At 43.5% G+C, this 24,427-nt stretch overlaps 1 protein-coding gene and 1 pseudogene across 1 annotated transcript in view; one reads left to right on the top strand and one right to left on the bottom strand.

Moving 5' to 3' along the window:
* Positions 1-24,427, bottom strand: part of LOC124607200 (sialin-like) — an 85,694-nt gene that overhangs the window by 32,485 nt on the left and 28,782 nt on the right. Inside the window, exons 5-8 of the mRNA XM_047139425.1 lie at positions 23,770-23,984; positions 18,074-18,226; positions 7,759-7,891; positions 12-253 (exon numbers count right to left, since the gene is read on the bottom strand). Of these exons, the coding sequence (XP_046995381.1) occupies positions 12-253; positions 7,759-7,891; positions 18,074-18,226; positions 23,770-23,984 (743 nt within the window). The remainder of the gene's footprint in view (positions 1-11; positions 254-7,758; positions 7,892-18,073; positions 18,227-23,769; positions 23,985-24,427) is intronic.
* Positions 14,488-14,605, top strand: LOC124608116 (annotated as a pseudogene).

Genomic DNA, 24,427 nt, shown 5'->3' on the forward strand with positions numbered 1-24,427 from the left:
AAGTAACGTACGTTTGCCTTGGTGGCGGCTCCAACGACGTACGGGACGACGATGCCCGACATGTTGCCGAAGGTGTTGACGAAGCCGACGATGGTGCCGGCGAAGTTGGGCGCTATGGCCTGCATGTTCATGTAGAAGCCGGAGCAGTGGGCGGCCATGCAGAAGCCGCCGAACGCCAGCATCGCCACGATGGCGGCCGAGTCGCAGCCCACCAGCCCCACCACCAGAATCGCCGTGGCGGGACCCAGGATACCTGCACACGAGAGGGCGCTGTAGTCGGCTCTGCTCTTCTAATGGCCGCAGGAAAAAACATGCACAGTGCAGATAGAGTTGTAATAAATAAAAATAAACTGGTTGTAGGAGTGTTTACTAAAATGTACACTGTAAATGGTCACTTTGTAATCACTTTATTCATCAGTTAATACCTATAAAATTTTCCATCTTTATATTATTGAAATTAGCTTGGCCATATAGCTTCAAGTCTAGTTTCCAATTTCTGAAAATTGCTCAAACCAAAAAGGTAAAGAGGTACGTCCCCATTCTGAACTCACACTGTGAGGACTATCACAATAAAATCTTCACTTTGTGATTTTGAAAATGACATCTTCTGCAAAAGACAAAGTTTTTTTTTTTTCTTTCCCTTCCCCAGACTAGTGTCAGTGTCTACGTATCATCTTCATTAGACCACTGACATGACAGTGTGTCATCTTCAAAACAGTAGGAGGAATAAGTTTCTTTGTTCAAAGAGCGGCTTTTCAAACTATTTTTCCGAGAGTGGTGCCTGGCTGTCATAATGCACATACTTCGCGTGTTTGTGGGTTGTAGTTATGGACACTGTTTTTCACACGTTTTTCATTTCACTCTCACCTGTCGTCGCAACTTTTCATACACAATTCGAGATTTACGAAAAACTTATCTGACCACACTCATAGAGAGAGTTTTTTTTTTTTTATCACTTGCTTGTTCATTATTTTGTTTTTTTCAATCTAGTGCTAATTTTGAATGTATGATTCATGTTTTTATAGCGAGTAAGCTAAAGGAGAACTTATTTCCTGTATGTATGTGTACGTGCGTGTATGTGTGTATGTGTAATCGCTGGATACAGGAGGGAACGACGGACCGACGCGAGCGATTGTTTAATTGCGCCACTACACGTGATGACAGGCATATTGAGCGCATGGCACTAATGGATCGCTCTGCTACATTGGGAACTGTGTCACAACAAATTCGGTCTCTTGCGCAACAAACGATGTCCGCATGTACCATTCGATGTTGTTTACAGCACAGTGTACACTCTGTAAAATGTCCATTGCTACGTTTATCACTACGTCAACGCCGCAGGCGTTTGCGTCGGCAGTGGTGCGATGAACGACGGAGATGGCCAACCGAATGGAACGACATTGTTTTTACCGAGGGATCCAGATTGTGCCTGCACCGCCATGATGGTCGGATTAGAGTCTGGAGACATAGTGGTGAGAGACTGCGGAACTGTTGCCATACTGGTCCAGCACCTGGTACTGGTTTGGGGTTGTATTGAGTTCCACTCCCACAATCACTAGTACACATTGCCAGTGTATTGTGTATTGTGTGTATTGTACCGGGGACCTAGAAACGATGGAGAGGCTTCGTCCCGCCGGAGCCCTCAGCAGTTCACAACCCCACAATAGGTCCTAGCAGCCCACCCACCCCAACGCCGCCCCACACCGAACCCAGGGGTTATTCTGCGGTTCGCACCCCAGTGTACGCCCCCTGGGAACGTCTCATACCAGACAACTATAACTCCAAATGTTTGTGTGGTAGAGTAATTATGGCGTACGCATACGTGGAGACAGTGTTTGCGCAGGAGTGGCCGACATACTGTAACTGAGGTATTATGAAGGAAACCAGCCCGCAATCGCCGAGGCAGATGGAAAACCGCCTTAAAAACCATCCACAGGCTGACCGGCACACCGGACCTCGACACTAATCCGCTCCAGAAGCAACGTTATGGTGAGGCATTGGCGTCGGATGTTGTCTTTCAGCATCCCTAGAGATGTCGGTCGATCACGATACACTTGCGACTACAGGTAACACCAAAGCCAACAATCGCACGGACTGAGGTCTGGGGACCTGGGAGGCCTAGCATGACGAAAGTAGCGGCTGAGCACACGATCATCACCAAACGACGCGCGCAAGAGATCTTTCACGCGTCTAGCAATATGGGGTGGAGCGCCATCCTGCATAAACATTGTACGTTCCAGCAGGCGTTAATCAGCCAGGCTGGGGATGATACGATTCTGTAACATATCGGCGTACCTCTCGCCCGTCACGGTAGCAGTTACAAAACCAGAATCACGCATTTCCTCGAAGAAAAAAGGCCCGATAGCGGTAGATGTGGTAAATCCAACCCATACCGTGACTTTCTCGTCGTGCAATGGAATTTCCACGACAGTTCTAGGATTTTCGGTGGCCCAAATTCTGCAGTTGCGAGCGTTGACAGACCCTCGGAGCGTGAAATGAGCTTCGTCGGTCCACAACACGTTACTCAACCAATCGTCATCTTCCGCCATCTTTTGAAACGCCCACACCGCAAATGCCCTCTGCTTCACTGAATCGCCAGGTAACAGTTCATGATGCCAATGGATTTCGTACGGATAGCATCGGAGGGTACGCCTCAGTGCCAACCAAACAGTAGTGTATGGAATGCCGGTGCGACATGCGACTGCACGAGCGCTGACTTCCCCGCGCATAGACGAACCCGCTACACTCTCCATTTCTTCCTGAACTGTCTCAGCAGCATTACGCCTTGTGCTCGGTCGGCCACTAAGGGGTCTATCGCCTAAACAACCCGTGGCTTCGAACTTCGAAATCATTCTCTCCACAGCTGCATTTGTCAACTGACCTTTACCCGTTCGAATCTCCCTTCCTACGGCGATGGGATCGTAACACTGAACTAGCACATTCCCCATTCTGATATCACAGCTTCACTAAAAACGCCTTTCCAGGTAACGTCAACATGCTGCGACTGCTGGCGCATCTGATTCTCTCTCTCATTACAGCTCCTTTTATACACAATTGTCATGCGCAGTCACTGACGTTTTGCTGTCCAGCGCCATCTGTCGGACATTTTGTGAACTTCGTTTTGTTTTTTGGTTCTAATAAATCCCCATGTCATTCCAAGCATGTGGGTCAATTTTTACGCTGTGTGTTGTCTCTCAACATATACTTTAATTGTTAAATTGTTTTTCATTGTTTTAGTTTTTTTATTAGTTAAGTTTAAATCATTTTTTATTTTTACCATTCGGTAATTAAGGCGCTTCTGATGTGTTCTGGTATTTAGATTTATGTCTGTCTTTGTTACGACTTTACCCTTACTTCACTCTATGTATTACTAGAACGGGTCTTAAAGAATATTAAGTCATCTTGGGTTAAAGTTAACGTTAAATTTTCTGCAAATTATTTAAATTGACATGGAATTTTAAATGGGACTCATTACTTTGGCTTTTAATTAATTAAAAAGGGCTTAATTGGCTGCTACGTGATTTAAACTGCGTAAAATAAATTCGTGTTACACCACTGAATGAAGTGAGTAAAATCCCCATTAGTACAATCCCTCCTGATCTTCTTACCTAGCTAATTAAGAGTCGGTAATTATCACTTTTCACACACTATCTCAACGCCAACTTGACATACCGTGCACGTGCCGGCGGGGTCTTAAACACGTGATCTCAGTGCCTTTCCTGTCAGTGTTCAGGTGGGGATGGCCAGAAGACTCTGAGATGAGATATCGTGGCAGCGATTTGCAGACAGTTGGAAGTTGTGCCGAAATTTTATGGAACAATTTCTCAGTTGTCTACTTGTCACGCTTTGGACGCTGTGTTTGCGAAAGAGGAACTCCAGAGTGTTGCTGCACGGCTGAAATGGGGGAACAACAGCATCCGCATATAACTGATACCGCCCCTACCAGTGTTCTACAACCATTTATTGAATGTGGAGCCGAGGGTACTGTGGCGCAGGATATACGCGATGCCAACATCGACGCTCTACATAAAGGCGATCGCGGTGATTGCAATTGCTACGGCTTAGTTTCACTGCTGAGTGTCGTCGGAAAAGCGTTTGCCTGTGTGGTGCTATGCACGCTGGAAAAGCGTGCCCAGTACGTGTACCGTGAGTTTCAACGTGGGTCTCGAGATTAGCGATCTACTATTCATATGAACTTCACACCCTGACAATTTCAGAAAAAATTCCTGCTGAAGAATATTCCTTTGTTCAGTACCTTAATCACTCTAAATAACGCATTTGAGACAGAGGGCAGGGAGGGACTGTACACTTTATTAGCGGGGTGTCCTCCAGAACTCCTGAAGACGATCAGGACTTTTCACGAAGATTTAAAGTCTGTTGTGGTACTTGCAGGAAGCACATCAGATCCTTTTGTTATGCGAAAGACCTTGAGTCAGGTTGGGAGAAAGTAGGCCCTACCAAACAGTCACCAACAATGTCGGCCCAAACACTGAAAATCTTTGTTTCTTACTTGCTTCAACAGTTGCGTGAGGATTGACGTCTACCCATATAAGCACGTATGCACATGCATATGCCGATTCTGAAAATTTACTATCTGATCTTGGTGAAACTCGTTGCAGAAAATGAAACCAAGCGTTTCGAGACCCAAATATAAAAAATTTAACATAATTTCTTCGTCTGTGTGTGAAGAATGTGTCCTGAAATTCGTGCCCAACATTTTTGTTAAGACCTATATATGACGTATCGCAGCTACTACACTCTAAATTATATGCGCCTGACCCTGATTACTTATTGTGGTGTCACCGCCAGACACCACACTTGCTAGGTGGTAGCTTTTAAATCGGCCGCGGTCCGGTAGTATACGTCGGACCCGCGTGTCGCCACTGTCAGTGATCGCAGACCGAGCGCCACCACACGGCAGGTCTAGAGAGACGTACTAGCACTCGCCCCAGCTGTACAGACGACTTTGCCAGAAGGGGATCACTGACAATTACGCTCTCAATTGCCGAGACGATAGTTAGCCTAGCCTTCAGCTACATTTGCTGCGACCTAGCAAGGCCCCGTATTCAATTGCTAATTAATATTATGAAGCATGTATCATCAAGAGCGATGTTCTACAATTATGGATTAAAGTTAAGTATTCCAGAAGCTACGTACTTTTCTTTATAGCATTCACTACGTATCCTGTTTCAGACCTCACGCCAGCCTGCGTGAGTTTAAGCGCGTGCCTTTCGGCTTCCTCTCATTGTGTCTAGGCTGTCTTGTCTAGACACAACACTTATCATTATGGGGGCGTTCATTGTTGCATGTAATGATGCTGAAGCTCGTTACCAGTAGTAAAAACAACACGTAAATCCTGGTTTTTAAAAATCTTAGCCAAATCGTAAGAGAAACTCCCCACAAACGGGATCTTCAGACATTTGGATCTCAAAAACAGCCAGACGGGGAGACCTCCGTGCTCAACTACTGATATTTTTTCCTGTATATAATTTACCAACGATCGCAGGACTGAATTGTTTACAGTGATGTGTTTCAAATTCCCTAATTTTCTATGGAGGATTGGCTGAGCAGTATCCCACTAAATGAGTTCCATGCTGGAATACCTTCTTCCGCCTCAAGTTACAAGAGAGTGCAGGACCTGCGAAGTATGGCTCCATCGACCACAAGTTATGCAACTAATTTTTTTTTTTAAATGCAGATTTTACTCACCATAAAACTCTGTAACGGAAGAATTAACAGTATCCTCAAAATTGCTTTAACTTATTATATAGCACTTAAATATGTAGATGTGATATTTATAAACGTTCACAAAATACAACCTCACGCGCAGCAAAAACGGTAGAAATTACCGGAAAGTGCTTATGACGGCCTTTAGTGCGCGTTCCTTCATATGATTCTAAAACAAGTCACTAGACTAAAACACCGATCACAAAACACCATGTGTACTCAGGTATACTATCCACCAGGTACAAAGCTCTTCGCTGCTGTTATTCCAAATGGCCATAACTGCAAATTATCCTTCCACTTCTATAATAATAATAATAATAATAATAATAATAAATATACAAATATACAAAAGAAAACAGGAGAAATAATTGAAAAATACATCCAACTGGCTGAGGAAGTCAAGGACATGTGGCATCAGGATAAAGTTGACATTATACCAATTATACTATCAACTACAGGACCCATACCACACAATATCCACCAGTACATCAACGCAATACAGCTACATCCAAATGTATATATACAGCTACAGAAATCTGTAATTATTGATAGATGTTCAATTACCCGAAAGTTCCTAAATGCAATGTAACGTATACCGCACAGTTAAAAGGAAGTCACGCTTGATCAAGGTCCGCGTCACTTTCCATTTTTGACCAGACATAACGTCTGAGAAAAGAAAGAATAATAGTAATCATTATCATTATTTAATTAAGATTCAATGTAGAAGGAAGGAAGATATCAAAGCAATTCAGAGGCAGGCTGATAGTTTTGTTACCAGTAGGTTCGAGCAACACGAAAGTATTACGTAGATGTTTCGAGAACTCAAGTGGAAATCACTGGAGGGAAGGCACCGGTCTTTCCGAAGAGCACTATTGAGAAAATTTATAGAACCGGCATTTGAGACTGGCTGCAGAATGATCCTGCTGCCGCCATCATACGTTTCGCGTAAGAACCATGAAGATGAGGTCAGAGCTCGTAAGGAGGCAGTTGTTTTCTTCCCTCGCTCTGTTTGCGAGTTTTCTTCCCTCGCTCTGTTTGCGAGTGGACTGGAAATGAAATCACATATTCTTGGCATTATCAAGCCATGGGGCGATATAGATTGATGTAGAACCGTGCTTACCTACACCTGCTGCTACACACATTCTCCGCAAGTCACCGTATGGTGCTGGGCGGTGGATACCTTGTACCGCTACTTGTTATTTCCTTTCCTTGAAACAGAAATATAACTTCAAACAGCCAAGATTGCTATTGCATAGCATTTATTGTGATGACCAGTTTCAGCAAACTACATTGCCATTATCAGATCTTGTTCAGTACGTCGCACTGAATCTTGATCAAATACATGTTATACCGTGTCATATCACAGAATTATATTTCACGAAAATGAGAACAATAGCATATCAGTAAAACAAACATAAAATAACTATTACATAAAACAACGTACATATTTCACTGATTATAGTGAGTGTTCTCATGTTCATGAAATATCGTTCTGTGATATCATATATATAATATGTGTTTAATCAAGATTCAGTGGAATGTACTGAAGAGGAGATGCTGATGGAAACGTAGTTTGCTGAAACCGGTCATCACAATAAACGGTGTACGGTAGCGATCTTGGCTGTTTGAAGTTCTACTTCTGTTTCTAGGAAAGGAAATAACTAGTAGTGGCACAAGGTACCCTCCGCCAAGCACCATACGGTGGTTTGCGGAGGATGTGAGTAGATGTAGATGTATGTATCCACGGTCCGACGTAAGGGAGAGCCTGGTCGATTTATCTGACCAAATTAAATATACACATGACTGTCACCCCTCAGTGGGTTACCCAAGCTCAATTGAAGGACTAGAAACTCCTTAAACAGATCCCGAAATCATTCTAGGTAGTAAAATAATGACTAAAAATAATTACTATTAAGGCGTTCTTTTGTATACAGCATCACTTTCTGCTTTCACTCAAAATGAGGATCACAAGTAAAAATTTTTGGAAAGAAGCAATAAAGAAGAAAAGAAAGATACTATGAATAAACTTACCTATTGCGTTTGTGATACGGAACACACTAATTTTGGACACATAGCCCCTCCGGTAAATAAAGTCAACCAACCATCCAAACAGCAAATTGCCAATCGAGCCGGTGATATGAGGAACAGCAGACAGGATACCATTCTGTGTGAAATACAGGAACCTTGACTATTTTTGCAATACACCTGACGGTATAAACAAGTAATCAGATAAGTCACAATTTTTGTCACATCTATTTATTTACGTTTTAGATATTCTACGACATTAATAAAAGCTAAATCCGAAAATGTACTACTAGGGGTTGAAACACATCGTAAATCATTAAAAATTTTAAAAACTGTATGGAGTAAAATACTTAAATTATTTTTCTGTAATCCAAGATATCACATACATTATGTGTAGTCTCATTCTAGACATGAAAAACATCCACTTTTGTGTAACATCTAAGAGACTGTTTTATGTAAGAAATGAGCAAGTTTTCAACATTTAGTTTAGTGTTTTAATCTTGGGAACAGAGCGATGTAGATCCACAGCTGTATGACATGGATGTATAAGAGATCTATTTTCCAAACACTTATCTTTGTTATCTCGTCTCCGAGAATAGAACAACGCATGCAGTCTGTTTTAACGTACCTAGAAAGAAGTTACAGTCCTACGAAAAAGACTATAACTATACTCTTTTGGCTGCATTAAGCCCTTTGGTAAGCACATAATAATGGAACTAAATGTTATGAAATCAGTTATTCTCCATCACATGAAACAGTATAGAAATCTGTTTGGAGAACAATTTTTCTGATGTATAGATTTTTCGCGTTTGCTCATCCTAAGGGTTACTGAAAGCAGGTAGGAGTAAAAATAAATTTTACGTCGGATTTGAGACCCAATGTGGGCTGTTGCGCTACGTTTGTCTGAACAGTATGGGACAGTAGTCAGCACAATAAATTTGTATTCTAGAGAAATAGATTCAAATCCCCGGCTGACCGTCCTAATTCAGGTTTCCTACATTTTGTATAAGTCAATTACACAACAAACATGACCACAACTGAGCTTAATGTTCGGTATGTTCTAATGCGCGATAAATTGGCAGGCCCACTTCTCTTCGTTCATCTGAAAATGGTACGAAGTATTTTCTTCCTTAACATTTTACTCCGTCCGATGAGTGATAGCTAATGACCACTAAACAGTCAGCACGTCATAGTAATACGGGATCTCCATAAAGTCTCACTATTATTTCAAAAAAATCTTAATTTCTCGATTATTAGAGACATAGAACCGTCTTCTGTAGTACGTTGCAGATCTGATTTGGAATACATCAAAAAGCAACATACGAGGAAAGAACATTAGGATCTATGACTCTTAAAACATACACAACAAACATGATCACAACTCAGCTTGATGTTCGGTATGTTCTACTGTGCGATAAATTGTCAGGCCCATTTCTCTTCGTAGATGAAAATTAATGGTAAATGTTTGCCAGGGTACGTTCGAACAATTTCTGCTACCGCAGATCCGCAGACGTCTATCACCTTCCAACATGGTATGGCATTCCGCGTTACAATGCAATGTACCTTTGTGCACGCTAACTGGTCCAAAGGAACAGGCACTGCAGCGACAGCCATTATGAAATACATTAAATCTATTTGCAATTGCAAATGTAGACAAGCATTAGCTGTAGAATGGAATAATGACAATGAAAATTTTTGCCGAACCGGGACTCGAACCGATGTTTCCAGCTTTTCGCGAGCGGTCGCCTTACCAATCGACTCCCTGGCCATGACTCACGGCTAGAACCAAACTTCCAGGTGTCGACAACTCTGTGTCTACAACGTCTACTCGTACATCCATTATGTATCTTCCTGTACAGTCGTGACATTTTTTCTTGGAAGTCGCTTGCGCCGTGTTGGTGGATAAACACGATGTTGCAGTGGCTGTGTTAGTCCGAATTACGATGCAATGTACCATCGAACAAGCACGCATGTCCGAAGAAACAGACACCACGATGACTATAGCCATTATGAAATTCATGAAGTGTGTTCGCAACTGCGAATATGGAAAACCGTCAGCTGTGTAATGGAATGACGACGTTGAAAATTTGTGCCCGACCGCCACTCGAAACGGGATTTCCCGCTTTTCGCAGGCGATCTCCTTACATTAATCTGTCCGAGCAGGACTGATCGCCAGACCCAAACTTGATGCAAGTCAAACTTCATGTATTGTGATTCGGAACAACACAGACACTGCAATATCACATTTATCCGCTGACACCGGGCAAGTGACTTTCAAGTACAATCTCTCCCCTGTACGGGAATGTACATAATGGATGTACGAGCACAGGTTGTAGACACATGTTTGACGACATATGGAAGTTTGTGTTTGGTCACGACTCGTGTGCGCGCCCCTCGCGAAAAGTGGGAAATACGGGTTTGCGTTCTGGTCTGGCACAGGTTTTCACTGTCATCTTTCCTTTCTACAGCTGATGGTTGCCCTTATTCACAACTGCGAATAGATTTAATGTATTCCAGCATGGTGGTGCACCAGCCAGCCTGTCTCCGTCACGCAGTACAGGTGTCAAGAAGCTGTTCCCCTGGAAGACAACGGATTCGCACCCTCCCATCGGCATGACGAAGAAGGTATCGGGATTCATCAGATCATGCAACGCTCTGCCACTGTGCCAACGCCCAGTGCCGATGGTTACGTGCCGATTTCAGTCGTAGCGGCCGACGCCGTGGTGTTAACATTGGCACATGCATGGGCTGTGGAAGCCAATCATTAGGAGTGTTCGGTGCACTGTGTGTGCAACAAACCACGATTCTCTATCTGTAACAGTTTTAAGATTTTCTGGAATGATAATGGAGTTCCTGGACATCCTGTATTTTTCCTTCCTTCGAACGCAAGGACAGGGAAAACATTAGTAGAGGGGTACCGCAGATTTTAGTAAAATTATGTTTTTATAATGTTGTAAGTGTCGATTAGATATGTACAAATATTTTGTTCAAACGAAACTTCAAAGTCGTATCACTGATTGACCACAAACCTAGTAGCCAGCATGTCCACCATTGGCACGGATAGCAGTGGCGACACATCGTGGCATGGACGGAATGATGCATTGGTAGGTCGCTGGATGGAGTTGGCCCCACATCTGCGCACGCAAGTCACCTAATTCCCGTAAATTACGGGGAGGGTGGCAATGAGCTTTGATGCTACATTCAATCACAGCCCACGTGTGTTCGGATGGGTTCAGATCTGGCATCTTTGGGGGCCAGCACTTCAATTGGAACTCGCCAATGTGTTTCTCGAACCACTTCATCCTACCCCTTGCCTTGTGACATGGCGTATTATCTTGTTGAAGATTGGCACTGTCGTCAGGAAACATGATCATCATGAAGGGGTGTATGTGGGCTGCAAGCACTGCACGATACGCCTTGGCCGCCATGGTGCCTTTCACGAGCCCCACTGGACCCACGGATGTTCACGTGCATGCTTCTCAGAGCCGCCGCCAGCCTGTCTCCGTCACGCAGTACGGGTGTCAAGGAGCTGTTCCCCTGGAAGACAACGGATTAGCACCCTCCCATCGGCATGACGAAGAAGGTATCGGGATTCATCAGAACGCTCCGCCACTGCGTCAATGTCCAGTGTCGATGGTCACGTGCTCCATTTCAGTCGTAGCGGCCGATGTCGTGGTGTTAACATTGGCACATACATGGGCTGTGGAGGCCCATCGTTAGGAGTGTCCGGTGCACTGTGTGTTCAGACACGCTTTTAATCTGCTCAGCGTTAAAGTCTCACGTTAGTTCCGCAATAGTTCGCCGCCTGTTTTGTTTCTCCAGTCTGCCTACCCCACGACGTCCGACATTTGTAATGAGCGGTGACCGGCCAACCCTACGACGACTGGACGTGGTGGGGGTCATTCCTAGCCACGTGACGCTGCTAGTGCCTGGACGAGTTTATATCAATAGTAGGTCGATGATCATAATGTTCTGGCTGGTCAGTGGATGTAAACCAGAGAGGATTGCACATTTCACATGAGGAACTTACAATGAAACCGCAAAGTGGATGTTGCATTTGTTGCCTGCTGACCAAAAGGAAATGCGAGAATGAAGTTCTCAACAATTAATGGACCCTTTTCAGAAATAATCATAATTTTTTTGCTGCTATTTGTTCCTGTGGACGAGATGTCGGGTCAGTTACTTAACATTGGAACACTGTTCAACTACATTAATTCAAAAGACTCCTGAAGAATATCCCGGCAAATATTTCAAAACGACAAGGTGCTGAAGTCACAGAGAAAAGTGGTGTAATCTAATCATTAAGATGATTTTACTATCATCAATTTCATCTGTCAGTGCTTATATTTAGCCGACAGAACCTTAACAGGCTATGACAACATAAGTGTTCTGAACCTACTGGGTGATTGCATAAAGAAGGTGACATGACTGGATTGTAAAATTAAATGCTAGACAATTTTTCTGCTCACAAAATTATTATATTGAATTAGAATTCATAGTTACACTTTCTCAGCGTACATTAGCAGCCTATTGTATGTAATCATAGTGCTGCTATTATGGTCACTATAGGAATCTTATTTTCATGGTGGTGGCTTTATCACAGTACCTAGATTTAGAAATTAGTTAATATTAATTACATTTATTAAATGTAAAAATTGCACTTCAGTGTCCCATTTGCAGTCAGAATTTCAGGAATGTAAGTGAACTATTTTGTGACTGCTTTTATTTTCACAAATTTTGTCTTGTTCTCGACTATGGTTAAGCTAACTGCAGTTACCGTTTACAAAACATTTTTGGAAAAGATTAGCAACTTTCCATTACAACACAACAGTATTAAACAGACAACAGAATTATGCCCATTATGTGAACTACTATCTCAGGGTCAGTTTCCCAGATATTATCTAATATTTTCAGATAAACGGAACATTGCAGATGGGCTTTATAGGATTGCTGTACTATATTTCATCACTAGTGGGAAGAATCCACATAGCACTATGCAGTGTTCGTAGCTCTTCGTATTGTGTTCTGCTTTGGCATTCAGACTCTGCAGAGTTCAAACTATTGTCAGGGTAGCCTGGTACTGACTGGGCAGCCTGAAGTCGTGCACTTGGCATAGCAAACACTTCCGCTGAGAAGGTGGGGTATCCACAACCTCTTTAAAGTGACTCTGCAGTGAACAGTTTCAGTAAAAGAAGATGAGTTCAGGTCCTGATAAAATTCACAAACGGCTTGATTTACCCTAAGTGAAAAGTCATTGTGAAGTGAATACGTGATTGTTCATACGAGAAAACTGGACTGAGAAAGTAAATGGAACATATAATGGAGAGCTAGTTTATGGGCCCTACGGTCGTCAGGATTGTACCAGCGGGAGGCAGTGGTGAGGAAAAGAAAACATTGCTGTCAGTTATATATTTGTTAATCACAAGCACACAGTTGTCTTCCACAGCCGGCTGCTGTGGCCGAGCGGTTCTAGGCGCCCCAGTCTGGAACCGCACGACCGCTACGGTCGCAGGTTATTAGAATCCTGCCTCAGGCATGGATGTGTGTATTGTCGTTAGGTTAGTTAGCTTTAAGTAGTTCTCAGTTCTAGGGAATTGATGACCTCAGATGTTAAGTGCCGTAGTGCTCAGAGCCGTTTGACCATTTTTTGTCTTCCCCAGCAGCAACTGCTCACAGAGCAAGCCGCTATGTTTTTGGCGGACGACGAGACCAGTAGTGCCACCAACGGTGGGCTGTCTGTAGCTCTGATCTTCAGAGCGTTCTCGTTGACGTAGAAGACCAAACCCTTAGTGCGGCCTCCCGTTAAGAAAGACAGAGAGAGAGAGCCTGGCAGCGTTGGTGTCCGCTGTAGAAACCAGTGCGAGAGGCAGCAGTGGCTCAGTCTCACGCTTATGGATGAGGATCTGCTCCTAGACCCGGCTGGTCAGGCCTCGAGAAAGCCAGCTGAATGGTTACAGTCACAGCACCCCATTAGTCTCGGCTCAGTTGTAGGCACTGTACATCACAGCAGCTAGGTCTCTTCAACAGGTTGTGGTGCTCCATGGAAGTTCGAAGTCTGCGAGGCGAGTAGAGGGTCGACCGACATGAGCCACCCTCCCGACAGGACTGCCGCGACTGACGCAGACAGACGTTCTATTTCTGCTGGGAGTGCTCGTGTGCTCTGGTACAGTGAGGCACCAATGCCATCAAGCATCCTGGTTTTCCGTTTGGTCAGCTCTCTCGGTCGCTTCAGAATTTCTCAACTTTGTCTTTCAGACGGTCTTTACTCCTGCGTGGGTAACTGTTTAGTTACTGTCATAACAAATCTAGGCTTTCTTGTGACACTCCGCGTAATCCCCATTATGCTGTCGTGATGCCATCGTGCTGCGTTCGCTTCCTTGGGCGCTCGGACAGTTTGGAGTGTCGCAGTATCTTCCACATTCAATGGTACTCCATCAGCCTGTGTCTCTTTCTGGCATTCCGCCACTGAACGACAGGCGTTGCCGGGGACATACTGTGACAATTTTTAATGTCTATCTGGAATACTATACTACCGAGTACCAATGTGCCATTTAATTGTGCAGTTTAATACAACGTATTAAATTCATGTATGTTTTTTAAAGAAAGTAATGATACGAAAGAAGAACAAAGAAAATATTTGTCCTTCTCGTGTTTTTGAGGTTGAGCAGTTCGAAGCTGTTACAGTCTTCCCTTTGGCACTACGTAACAATTCTGTTAACCATCAAAAATCAAGTGGGCAACGGCCTTGCCGCAGTGGTTACACCGGTTCCCGTGAGATCACCGAAGTTAAGCGCTGTCGGGCGTGGCCGGCATTTGGATGGGTGACCATCCGGGCCGCCATGTGCTGTGGCCATTTTTCGGGGTGCACTCAGCCTCGTGATGCCAATGGAGGAGCTACTCGACCGAATAGTAGCGGCTTCGGTCAAGAATACCATCTTAACGACCGGGAGAGTGGGATGCTGACCCCACGCCCCTCCTATCCGCATCCTCCCCTAAGGATGACACGGCAGTCGGATGGTCCCGGTAGGCCACTCGTGACCTGAAGACGGTGTGATTTTTAAAATCAAAAATCAAGTATTTAAATTTGTATGTGCCACGTTGCACTCATGTGCCTGTATTTTTCCTCAATATGTAAGCACAACTTTCTACCTCCGTAACAGAGTCCCTGTTTCCTTTGATTGTTTCCACCTTGTACTTCTCCATCACACCTACGAGGGCGAAATTACTAGCAAAACTACAAGAAGATCTACCATCTATAGACTCACGAATTAGAGACGGAAATCCACAATGATGGCCATCGACAGATTTGTATACGTCAACATATGTGGATGAACGTTTAATTTTAGTTGTGTTTGCACAGTTATTCATCGAAAATATGAAATGGGCTACGTACAACATGCGGCGGTACGGTTTCGAGAATGATGATGTGTTTGGCTAGTCGTTGTTGTAGTGAATGTTGTTATGATACCTGAAGCTTTCTGAGTAAAAATAATTATTTTACCTGACGTACAAATCAAAATAAACAACTATGAGGTTGTCGATACGTGGTACATGGAAAATTATGTACACCAACTACACATAGTTAACAGCTTATTTAACTTTTTCACAACCTGATAAAAAATTGCTTGAGCTCTCCTGTAAAAATTATAAACTCACTATAAATTTAAAATAAAACCGGTAACATAAGATTTCTTCATAGTCCAAATGTCTAAATGTTTTATTTTTAAATCAACACTAATCACAATAAATCCAAGCCCATCCTATACTCTACGAAATAACTCAGTGTCGACTAGTGCTAAAATAATCAGAGGCGCCATTGAAATTGAGTTCTAATCCAACTCGGTACGAGATTACTCCTGTTCCGAACCAGGTCTACAAACGAAAATGACGAGTTCCACCGAACATCTGGAGAAGTGATTGTAAATGTTGTCCGCGGCTCGTGGTCTTGCGGTAGCGTTCTCGTTTCCAGCGCACGGGGTCCCGGGTTCGATTCCCGGCGGCGTCAGGGATTTTCCCTGCCTCTAGATGACTGGGTGTTGTGTGTCTTTCATCATCGTTTCATCCTCATTCACTCGCAAGTCGCCGTAAAGAACTTGTGAAGCGGCGGCCAAACCGCCCCGCGAAGGGTCTCCCGGCCACCAATGCCATACGCTCCTTGTCATTATTATTATTCTAAGTGTTGATCACTGTTAAATTTCCAGAGCCCACACTGAACTGTCAAGAAAATGGCTCTAAGTGTTGAGCCTAACAGCGCAAAAAATCTTGTAAGTTCATAAAAGCTTGCGGCCAAATCACCGGCCAGACCAGAGTAGTTTTCAACTGCGTCCAATCGAGTACGTGTGAGAAAAAATGAATCCGCCCTTTTATAAGTGGGGTTCCCCAGCTCCCGGAAATTCCATGAATTACGTCACTTAACGTATCAGAGTAATCACCAGTTTAGATTATATCTTTTTATACAGAATTCCAATCTTAAAGCTAGATGCTTCATTATATACACACCTTGGTTAATGAGACATATTACACCTAATAAGATAATGAATTAGATATATGAAAGGCACATCTGTCTTCAGGGAATGGCCTGGTCTTTCCTCCGTGCAATCCAAATTCATGTATCTTTGACGACATTTAGATTACAGGAGAAACTACGAAAAATTTTGAGTAGTAAGTAATCACTAGTTCTACAATCTAAATGTTGTAGATCACTAGTTCTACAATCTAAATGTTGCATATGAAGCATATTTACTTTCATCAAGACATACTGCCGTGCTATCGTCTATCTGTGTTGGTTCATTAATTAGAATAATTTTTCGTAAATACTTGATTCAATTGGCTCTCTCTGGCCAAATAAGAATGTAAGTAAACAGGTAGGTAAGTCATTCGATGCATTTCGATGAGTACTTTAATCTCAAGGGTCGTTGTCTCTTCTAGTTGAAGTATTTCCAATATTCACAAATATTTAGCGAAAAGTCCGTTGCAGATGTCTTCTCTGCATTGTGACTAATTACGCGTATCACTCTCATGGTCTATGTATGTATCATCTGAATCGTCGTGCTGTGCTCTCGAAATTGGCGTATCCCATTCCACTGTACGCTTCATGGTTTAATCACCACATGCTCAAAAATGTACACAGTTAACTAGCCTTTGTGCGAAATGTATCTGTTCGTGTGACGTCACGCCTGGACCACGTGGACTGAGCGACCATTTCTGGCCTAGCCAACAATCCAACTTGGCCTTCCGTCAAACGACACCGACGGGCTGCCGCACTCAAACCAAATCAAACCATCTCTGATCTCGTTCCTAGCCGTGGTGTTAGAAACGCAATATTTAAGGAATGCGCCTCGAGAACACTGGAGGTTGACTCGTGTACCTGACACATTATCCACCTCTGTATTACACAGGGCAATCTCATGGGGGTGCATCAATGACTTTGTAACTTTGTGAGTCTACATTTCTGGGTGGCTGGACATTGTTTACATGCAGGGCAAAGGCCGGTTGAGACTGCGCCATACTTCTACTAGGACTGATCGGCGTTACTCACTCTCAAAATCACAGCCTTGAGCGACCTTCCAGCAGTATATCCAGTGTCCCAAATAACTCCGACAGTAAAGTGATCGACAGTGCGAGAATCAAGAAAGAGCCTCTCTCTCTCTGCGTACTGAGAATTTTCCTTGGTTGTCTTCTTATGTTCGACATCCCAAATTAGAATTATTTATTAATTTTTCTTTAAATGTTGGAAAATAATACTTATTACGGTGACATCCGTCTCAGAATCTGCAGACCTCATGTCATGTTAAGCTGTGAGTCTTTTCAAATGCTTTAGATTGGCTCCTCCATTGCGCATCATCGTCCTGGTCTATAGGTGAGACCAGCAGTAGTTTGTTCCGCACACACAACTGTTTCGGAAGACTCAGCCACAACGTCCTAGTCCGGCTAGATGATACTCCTGTCCGGCGACGTGAATATAAACAACAAATTTACGATACTCACCAGATTTGCTACCTTTGACTTCCACTCATTCTCACATGCGAGGAAATTTGTTACTCTAAAAAGACTTGGAATCTACTAAAATCGCATTTGTGGACTGCATCTGTTCACTGAAGTATCTTTGAACGTTGTACGTTGGTTTATAAGTCAATGGACATCAAACTAGAGATTCTAATTTCATTACTGATGCGAGAAAAGAAACGTAATGTCGTCAATAGCAATAGAATCTTCACGAAAAAGAGCCAGTCAGCAACAGAAGCAATATGGACCAGCGAGGCTCAATGTCATTGAGGAAGTGTACCCTATGCTAATAATGGTAAAAGTATTCTGTACTTACACTTTCCACGTCAAAGTGCAAGATGTCGGCGATGTACAGGGGCAAAGAAGAGAGTTGCAGGTAGAAAGTAACGTCCAGAGTCACGAGGAAGACAACCAGGGCCCAGATAGCTGGCGTCGACAGCAACCTTTTCCAGGGGACAGGCAGTTTTTGCTGCAACGTCAGAAACGTATGTTCAAAGGTTGCACCTGCTGATTGCACTATATTGTTCGAGAACTAATGCAAAGATATCTTGGTAAAACAGGCAATTAGTGAAAGGACAATCAAGAGAGATATTAGGGTCCTTTCTCCTAGGCCTTATCCTTCAACTGGTGGGGGGATGTGGAATTAATCGCTGGTAATCACCTAACGTTCACTGTGATGATGCAGTTCAAATATAATCTGCAACATGAAAGCAACGGAACTCTCTCATTGCTACACAGGCAACAACTAAGACTGTATACTTACCACTAAAGGGAAGAGTGCTTTTTGGATTGACAACCGAAAATTCCATAGGGAGACACTAACGAGAATATTGGGGAAAAGATAGATTGCTACTCACGATATAGTGGAAATGTTAAGTCGCTAGCAGGCACAACAAGAAGACTACTAAACACGTAAGCTTTGAGCCAGGAGGCCTACTTCTGAAATAGACATCCTCGAAAAAGCAGCTCACACACTACTGGCCACTGTCTCTGGCTGCCGAGTCCACACTGCAGCTGCATATGATGGGAGAAGCAGTCTGGGTGCAGTGGGTAAGGGTTTGAAGGAGGCTGAGTTGTGGAGGGGGAGGGAGAGCGGGATGCGGGTGGGCACGGTAAAGCGCTCTTTGTGGAGGCATACGGGGACGAGATGGAGAGAGAGTACAGCAGCTAGGTGTGGTCGGGAAATAAGATGAAGGGTGGGGGAGAGGAAGGCAGAAAAGAAGGGAAGTAAAATGACAGTGGATGTGCTTTGGGATAGAAGGCTGTGTAATGTTGGAACAGGAAAGGGGATAGGCAGATGAAGGACAAAGGGTAATGGAGGTTGAAGCCAGGAGGTTTATGAGAACGTAGGATATATTGCAGGGAGATTTCCCACGTGTATAAGTAAAAAAAGCTGTTGTTGGTAGAAAGGGTCCATATGGCACAAGCTGTGAAACAGTCGTTATCATGAAGGCCGTTATGTTGGCCAGTGTGCCCAGCAACTTGGTGGTCCAGCTGTTTCTTGGCCACAGTTTGTCGGTGGCCATTCACATGGACAGACGGCGTGTTGGTTGTCATGCACACGTAGAATGAAGCACAGTGGTTGCAGCTTAGCTTGTAGATCACATGTCTGGTTTCACAGGTAGCCAAGCCTTTGATGGGCTTGGCGATGCTTGTGACTGGGCTAGAGTAGGTGGTTGTGGGAGAACGTATCGGACAGATCTTGCATCTAGATGTGATACAGCCATGAGAAGAGGAGTTTGGAGCAGAGGTTGTGTAGGGATTTAGGTTCAGTGGGTGGCGAAATCCAATGTGGCAGGGGTGGGAAGAACAGTGAGTAGGAAATACCTCATTTCAGGGCACGACAAGAGGTAATCGAAAGCCTGGAAGAGAATGTGATTCAGTTGCTCCGGTCCTGGGTGTTACTGAGTCCTCATGGCCGGGTAATGGGAATTTGGGAGGTGGTGGGTGGCTGGAGAGATAAGGCACAGTGCATCAGCTTCTGTACAACGTTGGGAGGATAATTACGGTCTGCGAAGGCCTCAGATAGATCCCTAGTATATTTCGAGAGGGACTGCTCGTCAATACAGATGTGAAGGCCATGGGTAGGTAGACTGTATGTAAAGCACTTCTTGGCATGGAATGAGTGGGAGGTGTGGAAATGGAGGTATTGCTGGTGGTTGTAGGTTTGATGTGGGTGGAGGTATTGGTGTGTTCATCTTTCAGGTGGGGTCGAGGAGCTGGCTTGTTGGGCTGAGGAGGACCAGGTGAAGTGAATGAGGGAGAAGTTGTTGAGGTTCTGTAGGAACATGGACAGGATATCCTCATCCTGAGTCCAGATCACAATGATGTTATCAGTGAATATGAACCAGGTGAGGGGTTTCGGATTTTGTGTGGTTAGAAGGGATTCCTTTAGAAGTCTCATGAACAGCTTGACTTAGGACAGTGCCCACTGCCGTACCCTGAATTTGTTTGAGAGACTCTGAGGAATCCGATCCCTAATCAGTAACCCTTGTTCTGCCAGAGACACTGTCAAAGAAACCAAGGTGCGAACAGCTATTCAGACTACCCTCTTGATCTTCCGGTGGGGAACTGTCCTAAAGGGCCGAAGAATCAGCAGTGACCAACGGCATGAGAATGCCGAAGGCGACAGAAATCTCTGCATTAAAGACGCATAATGTGTAACAATTGCACTTGCGTCCTGAAACAGATAAGTTGTCATAGTGCTCCCTCTTTTAGCAAACGATTCCGAATTAATCTTCCGCTCGAATTTCCTGCAAAAGACGATGTTACCACCATAAAAAATTTCAGTAACGAACGAAATGGTAGCATTCCATGAGTCGGAGGGGAAATGTCAGCCGTTTGAATATAGTAGGGATGCACCTGTAGTGTAAGGGTAGCGTCTTTGACTAGTAATCTAAACGTCCTCAGTACCGGGATCGAACCCCACCACCGCTTAAACTCTGAATAAATATCATCAGCAATGGCAGCCGAAGACTTCCGGCATAAAAAATCACCCTCATTCTGCCAACTACCTTATCAAAGACGGTGGTGGAGCGGATAGAGGTGGAGGGCACTCTCGTACTCTTGGGATGGAAACTGTCCCTACAGACGGAAGATCAGATATGATCAGTGGCATGAGGATGCAAAAGGCAATGGAAGCCACTGCATTAAAGACGCATAACGTGTATCCACAGGACGTGTAGCCTATAACTGATAAGTGTCATTATGATCTCTCCACTGGCAAAAGATTCCAGAGTAGTCACGAATTAGGATCTTCAGGAAAGGACTCCCGAGGCGGTGGTGACCATGATAAAAAGATTGAATAACCAACGAAAGGATAACGTTCAACGAATCGGGGCATGGAATGTCAAATATTTGAACGTGGTAGGGAAGCTAGAATATCTGAAAAATGTTTACCCTAGATATATTGGGGGTCATTGAAATGAAATGGAAAGAAGGCAAGGATTTTTGATCTGATGAGCATCGGGTAATGTCAACAGCAGCAGAAAATGGTATATAGGGAGTAGGATTCGTTATCAATAAGAGGGTAGGGCAGAGAGTAATTACTGTGAACAGTACAGTGATAGGTTTGTTATCATCAGAATCGACAGCAAGACAACATCGAAAACGATATTTCAGGCATACAAGTTTATGTCGCAAGCCGAAGATGAAGAACAGAAAAAGTATATGAGGATATTAAACACATAATTCAGTACGTGTAGGGAGAAAATCTAATAGTCATGGGGGATTGAAATGCGTTTCTAGGGGAAGGAGCTGAAAGAAAGGTTACGGGAGAACATGGGTTTGGTACTAGGAATGAGAGAGGAGAAAGACTAGTCGATTTCTGCAATAACTTTCAGCTAGTACTAGCGATTACTCTGTTCAAGAATCACAAGAGGAGGAGGTATACCCGGAAGAGGCCGGGAGGTACGGGAAGAGTTCAATTAGATTACATCATGGTCAGACAGAGATTGCGAAATCAGATACTGGATTGTCAGGCGTAACCATGATTCAAATGTAGACTCAGCTCACAGATTAGTAGTGATGAAGAATAGACTGAAGAGGCAAGTCAGGAAGAATCATAACCGAAGAAGTGGAATACGGAAGTACTAAGGAATGAGGGTCTACGTTTCAAATTCTCTGAGACATCTCTGAAAAGGGCAATCACAGAAGTTAGAAATAAGAACATAAGTGCAAAGAAGGTAACTGCGAAGAAACTATGAGTAACGGAAGAACAGTTGATGGAGGAAAGAAGTAAATACAAAAATGTTCAGCGAAATTCAGGAGTACTTCTCTACAAGTCACTTGGGAATGAAATAAACAGGAATTTAATGGAAACTAAGGCGAAATGGTTGCATGAAAAATGTGAAGGGATCGAAAAAGAAATGATTGTCGGAAGAATTGAATTAGCGTATAGAAAATAAAAGCAAGGATGGTAACATTAAGAGTGCAATAGGAATTCCACTGTTAAATGCAGAGGAGAGAGCGGATAGATGAAAAGAGTACATTGTAGGCCTATATGAGGGGAAGATTTGTCTAATGTGATAGAAGAAGGAACAGGATTCGACACAGAGGAGATAGGGGATCCAGTAATGGAATCAGAATTTAAAAGAGCTTTGGAAGATTTAACCTCAAATAAGGCAGAAGGAATAGACAACATTTCATCAGAATTTCTATAATCATTGGGGGAAGTTGCAACAAAATGACTGTTCACGTTGGAGTGCAGAATGTATGAGTCTGGCGATATACCATCCGACTTTTAGAAAACTATCATCTACACAGCTACGAAGACTGCAAGAGGCGACAAGTGCGAGAATTATCGCACAATCAGCTTAACAGCTCATGCATTCAAACTGTTGACAGAAATAATATACAGAAGAAGGGAAAATAAAATTGAGTATATATTACAGGACGATAAGTTTGTCTTCAGAAAAGGCAAAGGAGCCAGAGAGGCAGTTGTGACGTTGCAGTAATGGGAGTAAGACTTAAGAAATATCAAGATCCAAGAGGTAATAATAAGAGTGAAGACCAAGAACGAAGTGCTCGGTTCAAAAGGGTGTAAGACAGGTAAGTAGTTTCCGCGCCTATTGTTGAATCTATACATAGAAGAAGCAATGATGGAAATAAAAGAAAGGTTGAAGAGTGGAATTAAAATTCAAGATGATAGGATGTCAATAATAAGATTCGCTGATGACATTGCGAAGCTACAGGAAAACAACAGCTACAAGAACGAAGAGACAAAAATAAGGAGAACAAGAACGAAGTGAACGGATTAAAAAGGGTATATGACAAGTTTATATCCTTTCACTGCTACTGTTCAAGTTACACACCGCCCAAGGAATAACGGAAATAAAGAAAATGTGCTATGGGATGAAAATTCCGGGTGAAATGAATGATAAGATTCTCTTGTGACCTCACTTCCCACATTGAAAGTGAGGAAAAATTGTAGGTTCTTTTGAATGTTTCGAAGCGTCTAATGAGCACACCGTATTGAAAGGAAACCAAAGAAAACGAAAGTAATAAGGACTGACAGAAATGAGATTTGCGACAAACTTGCATGGAAACTGGGAGCCACACATTAGAGGAAGTTAAGTAGTTTTGCTACCTTGTTAATAAAACAATGCATGACGGACAAAGCAAGGAGGACGTAAGAAGTAGATTACTTTGCCAAAGGAGGAACTCCTCACAAAAAGAAGTGTACTGTTATCAATCGTTTGCCTTAATTAGAGGAAGAAATTTCTGAGAATGGAGTCTGTAATGGAATATGCACAGTGGGAAACCGAAAAGTAATAGAAAACTTGAAGTTATAATGACAGATGATGCTGAAAAGTAGGTGGACTGATAGGAAATGAAGATGTTCTCGGCAGCGCCAGCGAGGATATGAACATGAGGCAACAATGAGAAGAAGAAGGGTGAAGATAACTGGACATACGTTCAGACATCTTGCGATAGTTTTCACACTGCCAGAGGGAGTCGTGCAGGACAAACCTTGTAGGGGACGACAGAGACTGGAACATATCCAATAAATACCTTGGCACTCGAATGTATAGTGGCCTCGATGTATCGACGTTCTGCTGGATCGATGTTCTTGTGTTGCGCCGGCGAGTCGGCAACCAGCAGCCACCATGGCACACACCATAGCAGTCCGATGCCGCCAAACACGTAGAAAGTTAGCGGCCAACCTACCGACGTCGCGCATAGAGAGCCCGTTGCCGCCATCGATACCACCATACCACCGTAAAGCCCTGCAGGAAAAAACAAGTAAACCTAGTACACTTCTAAACAACAGAATAATTCAAGCATACGTGTCACTAATATTCCTAAGAGGGTGTACATTTGAAGACCTAGTTACCACTTCTTTCGTTTGGACTCCAATGTCTGAGGATATTCTAAATACTCTCTTTTCGTCGCTTATAATGTGAAGCGCTTCTAGTACGATTATTTTTACAGAAACAGATTCTTGCATTTATGTGTGTAATCCCCCCTATGAACCATGAAACTTGATGAGGTGAGGTGGTTTACGTGCCTCAACGATACAGATAACCGTACTGTAGGTGCAATGAAATGGAGAGGTATCTGTAAAGAGGCCAGATTAACCTATGGTTTCTGAAGGACAGCAGACATCAGTAGTTGATGGGGCGACAACCTCGATGATTGAGCTGGCCCTTGTAACATCAGCCAAAACGAA

Source organism: Schistocerca americana, chromosome 3 (genome assembly GCF_021461395.2).
Source record: "Schistocerca americana isolate TAMUIC-IGC-003095 chromosome 3, iqSchAmer2.1, whole genome shotgun sequence".
NCBI classification, from domain to species: Eukaryota; Metazoa; Arthropoda; class Insecta; order Orthoptera; family Acrididae; genus Schistocerca; species Schistocerca americana.